The 20,583-nt window shown below is 45.8% G+C and overlaps 1 protein-coding gene across 1 annotated transcript; it reads right to left on the reverse strand.

Annotated features, from left to right (window-relative positions):
- Positions 1–524: 524 nt before the first annotated feature.
- LOC143746703 (potassium channel subfamily K member 17-like) lies at positions 525–9,510 on the reverse strand. Its single transcript, XM_077238701.1, has 5 exons — positions 9,247–9,510; positions 8,670–8,784; positions 8,381–8,547; positions 8,060–8,228; positions 525–1,038 (listed from the first exon to the last, which is right to left on the reverse strand). Exons 1-5 carry the CDS (start codon positions 9,478–9,480, stop codon positions 824–826), a joined length of 900 nt encoding a protein of 299 aa, XP_077094816.1. The 5' UTR covers positions 9,481–9,510; the 3' UTR covers positions 525–823.
- Between the last annotated feature and the right edge of the window lie 11,073 nt (positions 9,511–20,583).

Consider the following 20,583-nt stretch of genomic DNA (forward strand, 5'->3'; position numbering starts at 1 on the left):
TTTTTGAGTAATTATTAAAACCATATTACCCCCCTCACCACCTCATACATGTATAAGATTTTTAAACAAAATTTACCACTTTTATGTTTTATTTTCACACAAAATTGGTTGCTCCATCAATGTTCAATACAAACATATATATTTTCTGCAATCATGCACTTTGGGAGGAGTGAAAAGCAATTTTTTTCTTAAAGGTGTGCCTTTAGCCCTGTTGAACCCCATAAAATTATATATATATATATATATATATATATATATATATATATATATATATATATATATATATATATATATAGCACATACTCTTGGCCTTATAAACATGTTAAGATGAAATTTTAAACATAGATAATAATCTTAAATATATTTCTATATTATATATGTGTGTGTGTGTGTGTGTGTGTGTGTGTGTGTGTGTGTGTGTGTGTGTGTGTGTGTGTGTGTGTGTGTGTGTGTGTGTGTGTGTGTGTGAGATTTTTCCGTACGAGTTTCAGTTGTTCCAAAATGTTTTGTAAATTTAGAATACATTTTAGAACAAAGGTTTTTAATGAATCATGATTGTTCGTGAAAACGTTCATACACAGATTTCACACACAAATTTGTGCGTACGCATGCTTAGTGAATGAGACTCATTATCAGTCAGACAAGTGATGCTCAAATTTCTTGATGGTTTTAACAATAAACTTTGCTTGCTGATCAAAATCTATAGCTCAGTTTAATATTTAAGGAAACTTTAAACAGTGAATAACTGATTTAAGAATTTCCCATACATTGTTTGATAGTAGTTACAGTATTATTCATACACCTCCTGTTTTAAATTCAATTATCATGTTTCTTCCACTTTCAGTCCTTTTTCCGGCGGTTCTTTTGGCTCCTCCACTTGCATTTGCGCATTCTGCCTTCCTCTCAGGTAAGCATTCACACTCTCCAGTAAATCAATGGAGTGATTGATCAGAAGAGCCAGCCAAGCCAGGCCAAAGAATATCCAGGCTGCCATCAGACAACTGTACCACTCTGGGTAGATTATCGCTGGGTTGTGATCTGGCAGGAGACACAATGTTATGATCAGGTTTGGGCAAAATTCAGAATTTAACAATTGAAATTGAAATCAAATTGAATTTTGGAATGTAAGTTGAATTGAAATGAAAGGACAATGACTTTACTGAATATCAATTCAAAGAAATGCAACTCAGTCACACAACAGAGGGGTTTAATTGGTCCAGCACAAGTTTTGCAGGAAAACGTATCGTTTTGTATCCATTGTCAACGCAGTGCAGTAGCTAGCAGACCTAGAGCAGGCTGTCTAGCGTGCTCATAGGCTGCCCTGCGGGAACTGCAGCAGCCTACCACTGAGCCTGACGTGACGTCACGTCCAATGAAGGGCGCTCGTGCCTTCACAGCGTCCTAGCCAGCCAATATGGGCGTGGCTTAGCATATATAAGTAGGGTTTTCTCTGGTTTTCGTTGAATGAAGCGAAAAACGCTCGTGGCGTGAGCACGGCTGGTTGCGCAATACTCGTTCCCTCTTCTAGAGAGAACCGAGGTTTTGTTAGGTAATTGATACGTTCTCTCACGAGAGGTTATCTCGTATTGCGTAAGTTTAGCTTACGCTAAGGGAACCCTTTGTCAACGCCGTGCCCGCCAAGCATCTACTCATAAGTCCCAGGTTTCCCGGGGAAACCAGATAAGTGAGAAAAATAAGGCGGCCAGCAACGTGGGCCAGCACTTGTACATAAGCACTCATAGGGAATACAGAGTGGCGCCGCCGGTCTGCATTAGCATATAGCACATACCCATAGTGCAGCTCACCCAGAACAGCTAGGACACGTGAGAGTAGCCTGAGCAAGAACATATCTGGACAGAACGTACATCTCACTTAAACTGACAGAAGTTTTGCCTGCAGAGCGGGAACTTCTAGGTTATAAAATCTGACAAAGGTGGACGGGGAGGCCCAGCCCGCCGCCACACATATGTCGTGAATAGGAATTCCGCTGGACTATGCCCACGACAAGGGCATACCTCTAGTGGAATGAGCCCTGATGCCCATGGGGCAGGCCGACCTTTCGACGCATAAGCGGCTGCTATAGCGTCCACAATCCATCTGAATAAGCTTTGTTTTGGGGCGGCGAGACCCTTGGTGCGCCCACCAAACGAAACGAAAAGATGCTCCGAGCGCCTGAAAGGGGCGGAGCGCGCAGTGTAAACCCTCAGCGCCTGAAAGGAGTGCCAATCACTTTAGGAACATAGCCGTGTCTAGGTTTGCGGATGACTTTTGAGTCATTTGGCCCGAACTCAAGACATGCAGCGCTGACAGACAGCACGTGTAAGTCCCCCACAAATTTTACTGATGACATAGCTGTCAGGAAAACGGTTTTGAGTGACAGGTACTTTAATTCCACGGATCTAGTGGTTCAAAGGGAAAAGCTTTCAGGGCCTCGAGGATCCAACGAAAGATCCCACATAGGAACCGACTCGGGGCGCAGAGGGTTCATCCTTCTGGCTCCTCTAAGGAAGCAGATGACAAGCTTGTCTTTCCTTAGTGACCGGCCGTGCGTCAACTCTGCGAACGCTGCAAGCCGCGCGTCGACTCTGCGAACGCTGCAACGGCCGCCACGTAGACTTTAAGCGTGGATGGGGACCTTCCCTTATCCAACAGCTCTTGTAGGAAACTGAGCAGCCGCGAAACCCCACATATCCGTGGGTCCAGGTTTTGGTCGGTGCACCATTTAGAGAACACAGACCATTTAGACGCATAGAGCTTTCTAGCAGAAGGCGCTCTAGACTGCGTAATCATGTTCATCACTCCTTCTGGCAGGGCAACGGGTACCTCTTCATTAACCATGCGTCCAGAGACCAACGCTCTGGATGGGGATGCCAGATCGAGCCGCGAGCTTGAGAGAGGAGATCCGTTCTCACCGGAATCGGCCACGGGGCTGTTTGTGACATGCGCCATAATTCCTGGACTATTTGGGGTGCAGGGACCATTCCCCTGGGGGAACGTTGTCCCTGGATAGTTTGTCTGGGCCGTCGTTCAGGTGGCCTGGCACATGTGCAGCTCTCAGCGAGCGCAGGTGATGTTGAGATCACGTGAGGAGGCGCTCTGTCAGATCGCAGAGGTTCCTGGATCTGACGCCGCCCTGACGGTTCACGTATGACACCACTGACATGTTGTCTGAACGGACTAGAACATGGTGGTCCTGTATGAACGGGATGAAGCGCTTCAGTGCGTTCTCGACCGCTATCATTTCCAGACAGTTTATTTGAAGGAGCTTCTCCTGGTCTGACCACTGGCCAAAGACCGGTCTGCCCTCGAAGAGAGCGCCCCAACCCGAGTTGAGTTGACATCATTTGTCGAGATGACCTTTCAATATAAGACCGCTCCCATCATCACACCCCGCTGATACCAGTCTGCTGCTAACCAGGGCTGCAGAGCCGCGATGCAGGTCTGAGTCACTCTGATTCGTTCGCAGCCAGAGGCCCAAGCTCGGTGAGACACTCGAGCGTTCAGCCAGCATTCAAGCCTGCGCATGCGCAGTAAGCCCAGCTGAAGCACTGCTGCAGCTGAGGTCATACAGCCCAGCATCCTCTGGAATGTCTTCAGAGGAACGAAGCTGCCCTTCTGAAAAGACGCGGCTAGAAGTTGAACATGGCGCGCACTGTGTCGATAAACGAGCCGTCATGGCCACAGAGTCCAGTTCTATTCCTAGGAAGGAAATTGACTGACTGGGCAGTAATGAGCTCTTGGTCCAGTTGACCGTGAGACCCAAGCTTTCCAGGTGACTGAGGAGCACAGTTCTGTGAGATAGCAGTTCTATCTCTGATTGCGTCAAAATCAGCCAGTCGTCCAGATAGTTCAAGCCGCATCTATGCACTTCGTAAATGTACGGGGTGCTAGAGACAGGCCGAACGGCAGGACGGTGTATTGATATACCTGACGCCGAAGGCGAATCTCAAGAATGGCCTGTGACTGGGTATTATCTGAATCTGGAAAAAGGCATCTTTCAGATCGAGAGAGATAAACCAGTCCCTCGGGCGAACGTGCGCGAGGATTGACCTGGTCGTTAGCATTTTGAACGGTCTTTTCATAAGCACTTTGTTCAAATGTCTCAGATCTAAGATGGGTCTGAGGGCTCCTTCCTTCTTGGGTACGAGAAAATAGCGGCTATAAAAGCCCGACTCGCTCAGAGAAGGCGGTACCAATTCTATGGCCCCTTTGCACAGCAGCTTCGCTATTTCTGCGCGGAGTAGATGTGCTACTTCCGCATTCACAGTTGTCGCGGTCCGTGCTTGAAAGCGCGGAGGACGGCAGAGTGATCTGTAGCGAATAGCCCTGCCTTATTGTGCTCAGCACCCATTCTGAAACCCCTGGAATGGCCTCCCATGCTTTTATATGTGTAGCTAAGGGGCGAATGGTCTCTGGGTTCTGATCGCCGCGCTCTGCGGGCTCGAGAAACTGAACCGGAGGGTGTGGGGGCGGCGCGCACGCCCTCAGTGCTTGAAAGCGGCAGCTCACTGACAGCTGTGACAGGCTGATACATAAGCGGCGTCCCGATTGCCGTAAATGGGGAGCACACCTTTACCACTTTGTGATGCGCGAGCAGAGCCTTGGGCGAAGTGCCTATTAGTAAGCGTGAGCGCTTCTGCGCGGGCACGAGACTCACACATAAATTTTACGTCCCGATCATTTTGGATGGGGAGCGTTTTATGATCGCCCTGCATTTTGTGACAACACTTAAATGCATGGGCGGTGCTCGGGGAGAGGCACGTTTTAGTAAGCGTGAGCGCTCGTAGGCGGGCACGTGACTTACGTTCATAACCTGACTGATATGAGTCTTTAGGGGCCGTGTAACAGAGCGGGCAGATAGTGGGCACAAACCTGTGGACACATTTCTTACATTCAACACTCGAGCGGCTTTTGCCTGCTTTATGAGAGTGGGCGATATGAATGACATGGGACGTGTTGTGCTTGTGTGTAGGGGTGAACACTGGGGTGTGGGTACTTTCTCTACACTTAAAACACCATTGGCGTGAGCCGGATAACCAGATATTATACTCCTTTTTAGATTTCTCTGGGTTGCCATGAAAACGGCGTTTGTGTGCAGGCGAGAGGGTAGTGTTACCGGCTCGTTGGCTGCTAAATGAACCACTGCAATAGCCTGTTTGAAGGGGACTGACAGGGAAATGAGCTATGACGGCGGTTCGGCCGCAGCGGGACTCAACCGTCTCTTTCTTCCTTTTACTGTCGCTAGGAAGGCTTCGCGTGCTCGGGCTTCAGCGCGATCCTTTGCCGAGGCCCTCTGGGCGGCCGCCCTGACGTCGCTGCGAAGGCTAGCTTGGCTGCGATGGGGGCTGAGTGGTGGCTAGTGCAGGCGGCTGGTCACGTGAGCGGCCTGTAGAGGAACTCGAGCGTCGAGGCAGAAAAAGGTTCATGGCCTGCGTGGTCTTTTGAGCCTCGGAGAAGCGGTCGATGATCCCGCTCACCTCTGGGCCGAAGAGACCAGTAGGGGAAAGAGGCACGTTGAGGAAGGTGGCGCGCTCAGATTCCCTCATGTTAGCAAGAGCAATCAGAGGTGCCTCTCTGTGACGGTCAACACGGCCATAGACCTTCTGATGGCTTGGGCTGCGGTCTTGGTAGCTGCGGAGAGAAAGGTCCGTCGCGCTTCTCAAGTCAGTGATGGCAGATGGATCCTGGCCCTTCTCGTCCCATTCACGGAGGAGGTCGGCCTGTAGAATCTAAAGCACAGCCATCGAATGCAGGGCGGAAGCGGCCTGTCTGGCGGCGGTGTATGCGCGGCCGACAAAGGCGGATGTGGCTCTGCAAGCTTTCGACGGGATGGCAGACCTTGAGCGCCATCTCGAGGAGGGCAGACAAAGGTGCGCTGCGAACGCCTCCTCCACTGGGGGAATGGCAGAGTATCCCCTCTCGGCGGCGCCGTCCACTTGGGAGAGCGATGCGGAGACGTGGGATTGAAGCCTTGTGGAGAAGGGTGCATTCCACGACTTAGCCAGTTCCGTGTGGAGTTCAGGCAGAAACGGGGCGGCCCTGGCTGCGGGCGCTTGACGGCGGCGACTCTTAATAAAGCAGCCGTCGAGTCTGTTCGGTGCGGGCTCCTTCGGCGGCGACCACTCGAGCCCGAGTCGTTCAACAGCCTGAGACAGGAGGCGCATCAGCTCAGCGTCCACTCCAGCCCGGGTCCGGCCTGATTCCTGGATCGAGGAGGTGGAGGAGCGAAGCGAACCCGACCACTCCTCGCTGTCCGAAGCCATGATGGAACAGCAGTCCTTTGTGGCCTGTTCCTCGGCCTCGTCATCAGAAACGACGGCAGTGCGGCTCGTGGGCTGCAGCTGCGCGTCTGTGAGGAGAGGCAGAGAAGGTGAGAGTGAGGCTCGAGGGAGGGGTTCCGACGAGCGCGACGCGGTGGCCACAGGCTCCGGTGGCCTTAGAGAACGGCGCTTGTTCTTGCGCGGTCCTGTAAGGGGCGGAGTGTGAGGGTTGAACACTTCGAGTTGAGCCCGCAGCGTCGACATCGGAAGCGCTTCGCAGAGCTCGCATTCCCCTGACGAGAGGGCGAGAGCTGCGTGTTCCTGGCCCAGGCAGAGAGCACAGATAACGTGGCGGTCTCCATCGCTGAGCGTGGCTCCAAATGAGCCGCAGGAAGTGCGAGGCATCTTGAAAAAGACGCTCGCTGCTCTTTTAGAGTGAAGTATTTGGATAAAAAGGATACGTCTCCGGATAGCGTAGCTCGCTCGGACGGCTGAAGGTGGCGAAGACGGCTGGCTTCTTCAGGCGCTGTCCTAAGCTGGCTAGTTGCTCTTTCAACGGTGGCGGCTTCTCTCTAGATCCAGCGATGCGGAGAGCTCGCTGAGAGATGAAAATCAGAGAAAACAGCCTACGAGCCCTGCTTATATACGCTAAGCCACGCCCATATTGGCGGGCTAGGACGCTGTGAAGGCACGAGCGCCCTTCATTGGATGTGACGTCACGTCGGGCTCAGTGGTAGGCTGCTGCAGTTCCCGCAGGGCAGCCTATGAGCACGCTAGACAGCCTGCTCTAGGTCTGCTAGCTGCTGCACTTTGTTGACAATGGATACAAAATTAAGGATCATTTTTTGGCTTCAATATCTCGAAAAGATAAATCTTTCCCGTAGCGTAAGCTGAACTTACACAATACGAGAGAACCTCTCGTAAGAGAAAAAAACAAATAATTTTGACATTTGTACCCTCATATTTAGAGTATTTTCTTTCTCAACCAATTATTTATTTTTCTAATTTATCTTATTAAATACTGTTATGCAATTAACATTGCCATAACATATTTATTTTTTCCTCACAATCTATTGACATATGATATATTGACAGATATATTAAAGTAGTCATTAACAGTTTAGTACCCCCAACTCTACACATTTTGTACGTCTCAATAATAAAACACACCTGATTGAACTCATCAGCTTGTTATAGGGACTTTGACACCTGAAACGGTTGTGTCAGATGTGAGCGACACCCAAGATGGGTACTGTTGGGTGTACTACAGGACCAGGTTTGGGCACCAATGTATTAAAATTTAGCTCTGTATTGAAGACTTTCTTGGTGTTCCATCATATATAAAATATAAATAAATGTTAAATTATTAAATATGATGCGTCTAATTAAATGCTATGTGTACAACAATAATATGAATTTCCACCTATTGCCTTAAATACATACATTTTACATTTGAATTACACTTCTGCATCTTATTTACTACCTGAATTCAAAATTCAAATTCAGGAAAATTCAAATTCAAGTTTGAAAGACACACAGCCAAAGAAGTGATGTCACTTCCTGAATATAGGGCTACAAGAATAATTACTAAATATAATTATATTTGAGGTGGTTAACAGTAAAAAAAAGGCTTTATTTAATGATAGAAAAACAACTGCTATTATATAGATATAAAGTCCATAACCGATAACGATGATGTGAGGACATGAGCATCAGAAGTATTTGTTATATAGTTCAGATACATGTGAACAATGTGAACAAAAGTCTGTTTGTTCATTTTTGAATGTGTGGTCTCCTACCTGCAACATAATCTCCAAATCCAATAGTGCTAAGTGTTATAAAGCAGTAGTAAATGGCTTCAGCATAACTCCATCCCTCATATGCTTTGAAGAGCAACATAGGAAGCACAAAGTACAGTAACACTGAACTTACGAAGGATATACTGTGAATGGATATTCGTACACATTTCTGTGGGAAAGAACAGTCATGGGCACAGTCAAGGGTTATCGTCAAGCATTACGATTACGATCTTCATTTTCAATTTTAATTTCTTATTTTAAACAAATGTCTATTGGATATTTAAATCTAATTCAATTAGATTAAAGGAGTTAAATTCTCACCCCTCTATCAATTTTTTTCTCCAGAAAATTGCAAAAATTCCTCTCAATAGCCAACATGTATTTTCCAACTCTATTTAAGATCACTACATTCAGGGGAATGCCAAAAAGAGCAAACAACACACAGAAGATCTGACCAGCCGTTGTCAGTGGAATGATATTACCATAGCCTGGAGAAAGGATAAAAGAAAAAAACTTTGTGTAACCTTTACCCATTTGAATAAATGCCACACATCAAACCAAATTAAACTGGACTGTCAAATTCAATGTGTAAAGTTTCACAATTCCTCACCAATAGTTGTGACCACTGTCGCCGCAAACACAGATGAGCTGGTAAATTTCCAGAAGCCATCTGCGGTGTCATTACTGTCTGGACTTAAGCCACTCACTGACGCAGCTTTTATCATCTTTGAGACAGTGATGACAAGCAATGAATGAATGAAATGGCAATAAGAAACTATATAAAATAACCATCTAAATAATCTCAATAATAGACCAACAAGAAGTCCATGAATATATTTCCATTCAGTTATAATGCATTCAGAGTATTACTAAAATAAACTGGTAGCCCTGTCTATTTTCTGCACAAGTTTTTTGACCTTTTGACCAAAAGCAATAATTATTTTGAATGAATAAAAGTGATTCATTAAGTTTGAATTGAGGTTTTTGCACCAAAACAGTTTTCTTCAATTTTCCTTTTACTAATGAACCATAGAAGCCACACATCCATTTCAAATGATGTAAAAAGTTGTCCAAGCATTTGCTCACTGTATCTACCCATCATTGTTATTGCTGTTAATGTGGAATAAGACAAGCACTGTTACAAAAAGTCATGTACCATATAGTTTAAAAAAAATCTAGTCTCATACCTCTGCTAGTTCTCGGAGGCCATTCTGACCCACACAAGGGTACTTCTCGAGTAGTCTAATTCTTTTCTCCTTGAGGAGATCAATCTGTTGCAACACATACCATCCTTCTAGCTTCCAGAAGACTAGCCCTCCAACAAGGACATAGGCTATATAAAAAACTCCAAGGAACAAAATAGAAGGTAACCGAGTTACGCTAAGAAACTGACATAACTTTCCTGAAAACACGGGAAGCATGGTGCCTTCGGTTGCCTGGCTCACCTGTCTGCCAATGCAGCTGCAGGTTAGAGCTACTAGGTGTGGATTTACTCTGTTTATGTGACAGGCAAATCAGCAGAATGAATCACCATAATGGATGCCAGAATCAGACCTTATGACCTGGCATGCAAATGTTGATTGAAGGAGCGCAGAAGACACAGGGAGTGAGGAGTTAAAGAGGGAGGTTGAAGTTGTTTGAAGGTACAATCAGTAATCTCAGACAATGGCTAAAAATTATAGCGCTACTGTGAATAAGGCCTAATGAGTTGGTCCATTTAAAAAAAAAAGCTTGTTCAACTTAAACATTTAATTTGAAATTAAATTATTAGGTAGAAATACTCCTAATTTCATTCCCCCTATATAGAGCCAATCGAGACAAACCTTTGTTATTTATTCACTTTCTCATTTCTCATTCGCAGACACTTTTATCAAAAGCAAATTAAAAATAAGGAATACAAGCGATTCATCTCAAGGAGGTGCTAACAATAATAACACACAAAATGCTAGATTCAAACATTGTTCAGACTAGTACAAGCCAGGAGGATTTAATAGTGAAAGCATAAAATATTTGTTTTATTCTTTTTTATTGAAAAGTCAGCAAGATACCATTAAGTGCTCAAGGAAGAGATGCAATTTCAACTTTTTCTTGAATATTGTCAGGGATTCGGCTGTCTGGATAGTTTTATGAAGGGCCTGACCTGGTGTTGTGCAGTGTAAACCTGTATGACTGTGCTGTCTTTGTAATTTGGTCTCTGAATTTCAGCTGGTCTTCAAAAACTACCCAAGATTTTTGGACGATCTGGATGGAATTATTGTTGATGAGCCTAGCTGGACGATGAAATTAGGCTGAATAGTCGTCTGAGAAAACAAGAAATTCTGTGGATTGAGTTGCAGGTGATGATTTTTTATCCATGCTGAGATGTCCAAGATACGTGCAGCTACCGTCAGATCGTCTGCCCATCTATATACCTTTAAAATAGGTCCCAGTAATGCATATGAATATATGGAAAAGAGGAGTGGTCAAAGCACTGACCTTTAAGGTATCCCTGTGACTAGTTGATGTGCTTTGGATTCTTCGCCTCCCAGGCAACCTTGAAAGAAAGATCTGGTGGCTAACGGTATCAAGCCAGTTGTGGCAGTCTGTGGAAAGCCTATCAATAAAGACAAAAGATATTATTAGATACCATATTTAACAAATAACATAGGCAAATCAGATTATTTGAGCAAATATGTGTCGTCACATTGGGGCTATTTACACCTGGCCACTTCATGCGTTTTCTGTGATTGGATAGCTATCCGATCATGAAAAGACCAGGTCTAAATGCCCTCCGAAACACATTTGAGACAGATTTAAATCCGATCGCCCAAACCACTACAAAAGGTGGTCTGGACTGCATTCGTAATAAAACGTAACTTATCAATATTAACCTAGACGTTCTCTTTCAGTCACGTTTGACGTTAACTGACGAATTGGGGATTACCAAAGCACCACCATTGCTGTCGTAAGCCACTTGACCCCCCCACGCCAAGACGATGGCATCAACTATCCAGGAGGCTAACCTCTACTTAGAGACAGCCTTTCCCTTCTGCTGGGCTCCATAGCAGACAAAGAGCTGGTCTGAGGTCCTAAAGCTCTGTGTTGTGTCTGCCTCCACCAGAGGCAGCGCTTGCAGGTACAGCACCTGGTCCTGTAGGCATTTCGGTCCTGCAGGCATTTTCGGTCAAAGAATCATGGCTAGAATTCAGACAGACCAACCAACTCTCACGTGATCTTTTCAGGGGAAGGGAGTGGTGGGAACCTTGAGCCCAAGCCTGGGTCTCAGGATCAAGTGAGAGTTGGCCGGTCCGAATTCTAGGCATGATTCTTCAACCAAAAACGCCTGCAGGATTTAGCCTTCTAGCGCCCCTCAGGGTGGAAGGAGACAGCCTTCGTTCTAACCTTTCTTGCAGAAAGGAAAGCACAGCTCTATGTTTCCAATGTGTCAAAAAAAAAAAAAAAAATACACAGCTGTATGTTTCCAATGTGTCTAAAAAAAAAAAATCTTATCTTTTAAATCTTTCCTTCCCTTTTAAATCTTCCCTTGTCTGGCTTTTGCTACTCTGAGTAATGCCTGAACTTTGTATTTTGAGCACTTCTTGCATCGTTCTTCCCTCTTCACGATGACTCGCTTGCTTTAGTCCTCAGATGTAAGTCGCTTTGGATAAAAGCGTCTGCTAAATGACTAAATGTAAATGTAAATGTGTCTACTGCCACCTGGGGTAGGTAACCTAAAATCTCCATGTCCCATCCAGAGACCATACATGGAGGTTCCAGAGGTCTTGACGTGGGTGCTTATAGGGTGCCTTGTCTCTGAGAAAGCAGAGAGGGGCTGTCATGAGGAGCACAAGTTCTGGGAACCAGATGTGGTTGGGCCAATAGGGCTCAACTAGCAATACTTGCTCCTCCCTGACTTTGCAGTGTCTGTGTGAGTAGGCTCACTGGGGGGGGGGGGATCTCATTTAGCGAACTAAGCGAACTTCAGACTCCATAGGAGGAGATGGCGGCAAGTCGCGGCATGCGACGGGAGTGTAGACCTCCTTGATGGTTGAGCTACACACCGGCCACAGAGCTGTCCGTACTGACCAGTACATGCTTGCCTAGTAGCAGCGATTTGAAGAAGTCCAGCCCAAGCTTTACTGCTAGCAACTCAAGGCAGTTGATGTGCCAATGCAGTTGGGGTTCCGTCCAAACACCCCAGACTGCATGCCCATTAACTGCATGCTTAATAAACAAACTACAGCTGGTCCAAAACGCAGCAGCTAGAGTTCTTACCAGAACCAGGAAGTATGACAGTATTAGCCCAGTTCTATCAACACTGCATTGGCTCCCTATTAAACATTGTATACATTTTAAAATATTGCTGATTACTTACAAAGCACTAAATTATTTAGCTCCCCAGTACTTGAGCGAGGTCTTAACACATTATAGTCCTTCACATCTATTGTGATCTCAAAATTCCGGCCAGTTGATAATACCTAGAATATCAAAATCGACTGCTGGCGGTAGATCCTTTTCCTATTTAGCACCAAAACTCTGGAACAGTCTTCCTAACATGTCCGGGAAGCAGACACACTCTGTCAGTTCAAATCAAGACTAAAAACACATGTATTTGACCTAGCATACACATAACACATTATAGACTTCTATAATTCAATGTTAGGCTGCATAGATTAGGTCAGCCGGAACCGGGAACACCTTCCATAAATCCTGATGTCCTTGATACATCATAAGAAGGATGCCGGGGGTGGTGATGGCGCAGTGGATAAGACACATGCCTTTGGTGTGAGAGACCCTGGTTTGAATCCACTGTGAGACACCAATGTGTCCCTGAGCAAGACACTTAACCCCTAGTTGCTCCAGAGGCGTGCGACCTCTGACATATATAGCAATTGTAAGTCGCTTTGGATAAAAGCGTCAGCTAAATGAATAAATGTAAAATGTAAATGTACCGCAGTCTGCCGGATCCAGGCCGTATCCGGATCTGAGGAAGGACCTGCAAATGGACACGACGACAATGCAGTCCTGAAGTGTCAACTAGTCACTCCCGAAGTTCTCCTGCCCATCTATTTACCTCTATACAGATAAAACATTGTTGGGATAATTCCGGTTCACGTGGCTGTGCTAAAGCGCTACACAATTCTGTATTATAAATTTTCAAGGCCTGTACCTTGGAACCTATTTCATGGTTTGCGTTCTCGAGCCACCAGCCACTGCATTGTGCAAATGAGCGGCCAAATCGCATTAAGGGTTTTCTGTTTGAACGGTGTTGTGTTAGCGGCCCCTAAGTTAATAACTAAGGACCGTTGCAACTTAAGTGAATCAATCAAAACTAAATTTAGCTAGACAATAACTTTATTCTAGAGCTGCTGTAAAGCCAAAACAATCTCTGTTACTTTAATTTCCTATTATCACTGTAAAGCTGCTTTGAAAAAAACTATATTGTTAAAAGCGCTATTATAAATGAAAGTGACGACTTGAATAAACTTATAAAATATAGCTATTACTCCTAATTAGAAATGTTTAAATAAAGTGAACAATATTTAAATGTATCAGATCTATGTAGGGCCTTTACTCTACTTTGTCTGGTCTACAGGCTTTGTAATGGCAAACACAAGACTCATATATAGTATACACATATATGCAAAATGTATGAAACCCCAATATTTACTATTTTCAAATCTCTGAACCACTGCACTTGAGATCAGTTATGAAGGTATACATAAAGAGAGAAAGAGAAATAGTTTGAGTTATGTACATTTGAATGTGTATTTGAATATGGTTTAGGCTAAAAAAAAAAACAGATAGAAGTTAGCATAAACGTAATATGATATGTGCACACAAAATAGACATATATTTGGATAATTATATACAGGTGTTGGTCATATAATTAGAGTATCATCAAAAACTTGATTTATTTCAGTAATGTCATGATGTGAGATGAACGACTGGAAGCAATAGCAAGTGAACAGTGATTTAATGATGAATAAATAGCAGTACAAGCAGATGTGAATAGGTGACACAGGGACTTCGGTGGTCAGGATCCGTGATGAAGTGAAGAGGTGCGGTGACGGTGAGACGGCAGACGAAAACCAGTGACGAAGACGAAGAACAGGAACACAAGGCAGGAACTGGACACCGGAACACCAACACGAACGACAAACAACGATCTGACAAGGATGATAGAACAGCGGTAAGTATAAGTAGAGTGGTGAGATTGATTGCAGCTGGTGAAGTGAATGAGGATCAGCTGAAGCGGATCAGGTGATGTCATACACTCACGCCCACTACACACGTGCATTCATACCACAACATAAACACGAGACGAGAAGGAACAGAGAATGCATCTACCGTGACAGTACCCCTCCTCCTAAGAACGCCTCCTGGCGTTCCCAGACTCCTTACCCTGTCGATTGTAATCATCGATGAGGGAGTGATCCAGTATGTCTCTAGCAGGCACCCAACTTCTCTCCTCCAGACCGTAACCCTCCCAGTCCACCAAGTACTGAAATCCGCGTCCTCTCCACCTAGAGTCCAGTATACGATTAACCGAATACGTGGTCTCCCCATCTACGAGTCGCGGTGGGGGAGGAACCGGGACTGGCGGATTAATATGAGAATGAAACACGGGTTTAATTTTAGATACATGGAAGGCGGAATGGATCCTCCTGTACGCGGGAGGTAAGTTGAGGCGGACTGCCACCGGACTAATGATCTTGGTGACAGTAAACGGGCCAATAAATTTGGGAGCAAGTTTATTAGATATGGAGCGAAGAGGAATGTTCTTGGTTGAAATCCACACTTTTTGACCAACGACGTATACGGGAGGCTTCGACCTGTGGCGATCGGCCTTAGCCTTAGTGCGCGCCCCCACCTGGAGTAGAGTCTCACGGGCTCTAGTCCAGGTGCGGTGACACCTCTGAACAAAGGCGTGAGCAGAGGGGACCGCGACCTCGGATTCAAGACTGGGAAAAATTGGTGGCTGGTAACCTACGCTACACTCAAACGGAGATAGGCCCGTAGCCGACACTGGCAACGTGTTGTGGGCGTACTCCACCATCGAGAGTTGTTGACTCCAAGAGGAAGGATTCTTGGAAACCAAACATCGCAACACTCTCTCCAAATCCTGGTTGGCTCTCTCGGTCTTACCATTGCTCTGGGGATGAAACCCTGAGGACAAACTAACAGTCGGCCCTAGTAATTTGCAAAACTCTCGCCAAAATTTGGACACGAACTGGGGTCCCCTGTCGGAAACCACGTCCATCGGAAGGCCATGTAAACGAAAAACGTAATCTACGACTGTAACCGCTGTCTCCTTAGCTGAGGGTAATTTGGGTAAGGGAACAAAATGGGCTGCCTTCGAGAATCGGTCCACTACAGTCAAAACGACTGTGTTACCCTGAGAGGGCGGAAGGGCGGTAATAAAATCTAGCGCGATGTGGGACCAGGGTCTCGAAGGAACCGACAGCGGCTGAAATAACCCGTCTGGAGGTCGATTGGAAGTCTTACCAGTGGCACAAACCGAGCAAGCCAAAACAAAATCGTGAATGTCGCGAGCCATAAGTGGCCACCAGAATCGTTGCTTGACTAAAAAACTAGTGCGATTAACTCCTGGATGGCAAGCCACGTTGGAGTTATGACCCCACTGGATAACGTCGGACCGTAATCCCTCCGGCACAAACAAGCGATTCGGTGGGCAACCGGGCGGAGGCGTTACCCCTTCTAAGGCCTTCTTGACCCTCGATTCGACCTCCCATGTGAGTGTAGAAACGAATAGAGTTTCGGGCAAAATGCACTCGGGAGTAGACGGGCGTTCGGAAAAATCAAATATGCGGGATAATGAATCGGGTTTGATGTTCTTGGAACCCGGACGGTATGAAAGAGAAAAATCGAAACGACCGAAAAACAATGCCCACCGAGCCTGCCTGGAGTTCAATCTTTTGGCGGTTCTGATGTATTCTAGGTTCTTGTGATCAGTCCAGACAATAAAAGGTACCCCCGACCCTTCTAACCAGTGGCGCCATTCCTCCAACGCTAACTTAACTGCCAACAACTCTCTGTTACCAATGTCGTAATTGCGTTCGGCTGGAGATAAACGGAGAGACAAAAACGCGCAGGGATGCATCCTGTCATCTGTGGAAGAGCGTTAGGACAATACTGCGCCTACTCCCACCTCTGATGCATCGACCTCCACCACGAACTGACGTGAAGGATCAGGGGCGACAAGGATGGGGGCTGAAACAAAGCGGCCTTTCAGTTTGGAGAACACAGCTTCGGCTGTGTCTGACCACCTGAACGTCGTTCTGGGTGAGGTCAAGGCAGTCGGAGGTGCGACTAGTTGGCTGAAATTGCGAATGAAACGCCGGTAGAAATTGGCGAATCCCAGAAACCTCTGCAGGGCCTTGCGGGAATCTGGGCTTGGCCAATCTACCACAGCCTTGATTTTCTCAGGGTCCATCCGCACTCCCTCAGATGAGACGATGTACCCTAGAAATGGGACCGACTGTGCATGAAAATCGCATTTCTCCGCCTTGACAAAAAGCCCATTGTCTAGCAACCTCTTAAGCACTCGTCTGACGTGTTGCACGTGTTCCTGGAGAGAAGAAGAAAAAATCAATATGTCATCCAGGTAGACATATATGAACTGATCGATCACATCTCACAACACGTCATTGACCAGTGCCTGGAAAACTGCCGGGGAGTTGGACAGCCCGAACGGCATGACCAAATATTCAAAGTGCCCCCTGGGGGTGTTAAACGCAGTTTTCCATTCATCCCCCTCCCTAATGCGAACCAAATGATAAGCGTTACGTGAATCCAATTTTGTGAAGATGGACGCTCCCTGCAATCTCTTGAAGGCTGAAGACATCAACGGCAATGGATAAGTATTCTTTACCGTGATGTTATTCATCCCTCGGTAATCAATGCAAGGTCGCAGAGAACCATCCTTATTCCCCACAAAAAAGAATCCCGCCCCCGCTGGAGAAGAGGAAGGGCGAATGAACTTGGTTGCTAGAGAATCAGAAATATATTTCTCCATAGCCTTCCTTTCTGGAATAGAAAGTGAATATAACTTGCCTTTCGGCGGAGACTTACCTGGCAGTAAGTCTATAGCACAGTCATAGGGACGATGCGGAGGGAGAGAAGCAGCACGAGACTTACTGAACACCTCCTTCAGGTCCAGGTACTCCACGGGCATGTTAGACAAATCCCCTGCTTCCTCCTGAAACACAGAAACAGGCACAGACGAACAGGCAGACACGAGACAAGACTTATGACATTCCTTGCTCCACTCCAGTACTGATCTATGGTGCCAGTCCACCCGGGGGTTGTGACGGATGAGCCAGGGATGTCCGAGGACGACGGGTGCAAGAGGTGAGTCCATGATGTAGAATGAAATAGTCTCAGAATGGTTGCCGGAAGTGGTGAGGGTAATGTCTTCAGTGCAAAGGGAAATGGTGGGGAGTTCTTGAAGGTTAAGTGCGCGAACTGCAATTCTGTGAGTGAGGGGTCTGAGGGGAATCTGAATCTTCTTTGCAAAAGTGTGGTCCATAAAATTACCTTCAGCCCCAGAGTCCAGAAGTGCATGGCAGTCGTGCTGTTGGACTGACCACCTTAGTCTTACCGGAAGGAGTGTGGAGGTAGATGTAATCGATGATGAGGTCTTCCTAGCGGAGATCCCACCCGATAGTAGCCTCAATCTTACTATCGTGCTTGGCCTTTTACCAGGCAATTGTATGCGTAATGTCCCGCTCCTCCACAATACAGGCAAAGGCCCTGGGATCTCCGCCTCTCCCTCTCCTCCCGGGAAAGCCGATGTCGACCCACCTGCATGGGCTCGGGATCGTAGACGGGGCTGACCACGTCCCTGCCGCTGGATCGTGGAGGGTCGGTCCCTGCGAAGGTGCGGGTGGACGGAACTCGGTTCTCTGATGAAAGTAAATTTTGCATTTCCTTTGGAAATCAAAGTCCCAGAGTCTGGAGGAAGATAGGAGAAGCACAGAATCCACGTAGCTTGAAGTCCAGTGTAAAGTTTCCACAGTCAGTGATGGTTTGGGGTGCCATGTCATCTGCTGGTGTTGGTCCACTGTGTTTTTTTGAGCTCCAAGGTCAACGCAGCCGTCTACCAGGAAGTTTTAGAGCACTTCATGCTTCCTGCTGCTGACCAACTTTATGGAGATGCAGATTTCATTTTCCAACAGGACTTGGCACCTGCACACAGTGCCAAAGCTACCAGTACCTGGTTTAAGAACCATGGTATCCCTGTTCTTAATTGGCCAGCAAACTCGCCTGTCCTAAACCCTATACAAAATCTATGGGGTATTGTGAAGAGGAAGATGCGATACGCCAGACCGAACAATGCAGAAGAGCTGAAGGCTACTATCAGAGCAATCTGGGCTCTCATAACACCTGAGCAGTGCCACAGACTGATCGACTCCATGCCACGCCGCATTGCTGCAGTAATTCAGGCAAAAGAAGCCTCAACTAAGTATTGAGTGCTGTACACGCTCATACTTTTCATGTTCATACTTTTCAGTTGGCCAACATTTCTAAAAATCCTTTTTTTTGTATTGGTCTTAAGTAATATTCAAATTTTCGGAGATACTGAATTTGGGATTTTCATTAGTTGTCCGTTTTAATCATCACAATTAAATTAAATAAACATTTGAAATATATAGGTATGTGTGTAATGAAAGAATATAATATCCAAGTTTCACTTTTTGAATGGAATTACTGAAATAAATCAACTGTTTGATGATATTCTAATTATATGACCAGCACCTGTATATATAAAAAAAAAACAGTCTCACTTTATATGGCTTTACGTACTATGTACTTACATTGAAATTAATAATTTGATATAATGGACTTATTGTGTACATACATGTTTTTACATTGTACATATACTTTGAAAATACCTGCTTGTAATTACAGCTGTAATTAATTTATATAATTACATTTGTAATTACACTGTTGGCCCTTCCCTTACACCTTAACCCACCTTTAAACCTACCCACACCACCACACCTGTCCCTAACCTTACCCGTATCACACCTCAATAGCAGCAAAAGTGTTTTACAATAGAAGATGAACACAATAAGTACATTGTACTTATTTTTCGATGTAGTTGAGCCACTTAATATGAAGTGGGATCAAAAAAACAAATAAAGACGTATATAAAAAACTATTTAACAATTTCTTTACATATGTTCTCACTATCCTGTCTGCCTCGCTGCCTGCTGTGTTTTGTTTGCTTCGAGGCTGTAAGCTCCGTCTAAGCCTCGTATTAGCTTCGTATTTCTTTCTGTTTTGAACCATCATTTACTACCATTTCTAGTTGTTTATACTACTAAATACAGCTTAGACAACATCTCAGATTAACCTGACATCGCTAGCTTCCGTTATTGTTAGCACAACACGCTAGTAACTATTTTGGATGCGCCTAGCACAGTGCACTCTTTACATGATTCGGTTCCAGCTGAATTATTGCCTGTGCAGCAAGGCAAATGGGTGACAGTGAGGGATCGCTCTAGTCGCGGATCAAAAAACCACTCTTCCGTTCCGATTACCATAACAAATCGATTTGCCCCGCTCAGTGAAACACCCACTGAGAATTCTGTTGATTGTGCCCTGGTAATTGGTAATTAGATCACACGGAACGTGAAAATAGAGACACCATCCACTATAGTCACCTATTTGCCGGGAGCCAGAGCGCCTGACATTAAAGCAAATTTAAAAGTGCTGGCTAATGCTAATCGTAAATTCTCTAAGATTGTTATTCACGTCAGCACTAATGATGTTCGACTCCGCCAGTCGGAGATCACCAAAATTAATATTAAAGAGGTGTTTGAACTCGCAAGTACGATGTCAGGCACTGTAATTTGCTCTGGCCCCCTTCCTATTTGCAGGAGTGATGAGATAGTAAGTAGAGATGCGCGGTTGGCGGTTATAGCCGCGGATAAACCGCGGATCGGGCGGATGAAGTGACGGAAAAAAATATTTTAATTAAATTCGGGCGGGTGGCGGGCGGGCGGTTTCTAGTCTCGCGGCTGTCATCAGCAGCGCCTTGTATCAGCGGATGGCGGGCGGGTGCGGTTCTGAAAGTTGGTCAAAAACGTTGGTGCGGATGGATGGCAGACGGATGATGAATTTTGTGATGCGGTTGCGGATGAAATAATAGCCCATCCGCGCATCTCTAATAGTAAGTAGACTATGTTCACTCAATGGCTGGCTGTCTAAGTGGTGTCCGCTAAATAATATAGAATTCATAGACAATTGGAAAGGTTTTTGGGGCAAACCTGACCTGTTGAAAAGAGATGCTATTCATCCCTCCTGGGATGGTGCTGCTCTTCTGTCTATAATTTGGCTCATAGTCTTAGAGATAAAACATGACAATATGGGGCTCAGGTCAGGAAGCAGACAAACTGGCATAACCGACCGTCTGCTAGCGGCCCTCGTGTCACCAAGGTCAGATAAATCCCATAACATAGAGCCTCTTTCACCTAGATATCATCAAATAGAGACTGTCTGTTCCCCGAATTTGG

Source organism: Siphateles boraxobius, unplaced genomic scaffold (genome assembly GCF_051911475.1).
Source record: "Siphateles boraxobius isolate OS27281-9 unplaced genomic scaffold, OSU_SipBor_1 22, whole genome shotgun sequence".
NCBI classification, from domain to species: Eukaryota; Metazoa; Chordata; class Actinopteri; order Cypriniformes; family Leuciscidae; genus Siphateles; species Siphateles boraxobius.

Coding starts and splice junctions, on each gene's coding strand:
- LOC143746703 (XM_077238701.1), bottom strand. CDS start 9,480: ATGCTTCCCGTGTTTTCAGGAAAGTTATGTCAGTTTCTTAGCGTAACT. Junction 8,229..8,380: donor AGAAAAAAATTGATAGAGGG/GTGAGAATTTAA, acceptor TCTTTCCCACAG/AAATGTGTACGAATATCCAT. Junction 1,039..8,059: donor ATTTGGAGATTATGTTGCAG/GTAGGAGACCAC, acceptor GTCTCCTGCCAG/ATCACAACCCAGCGATAATC.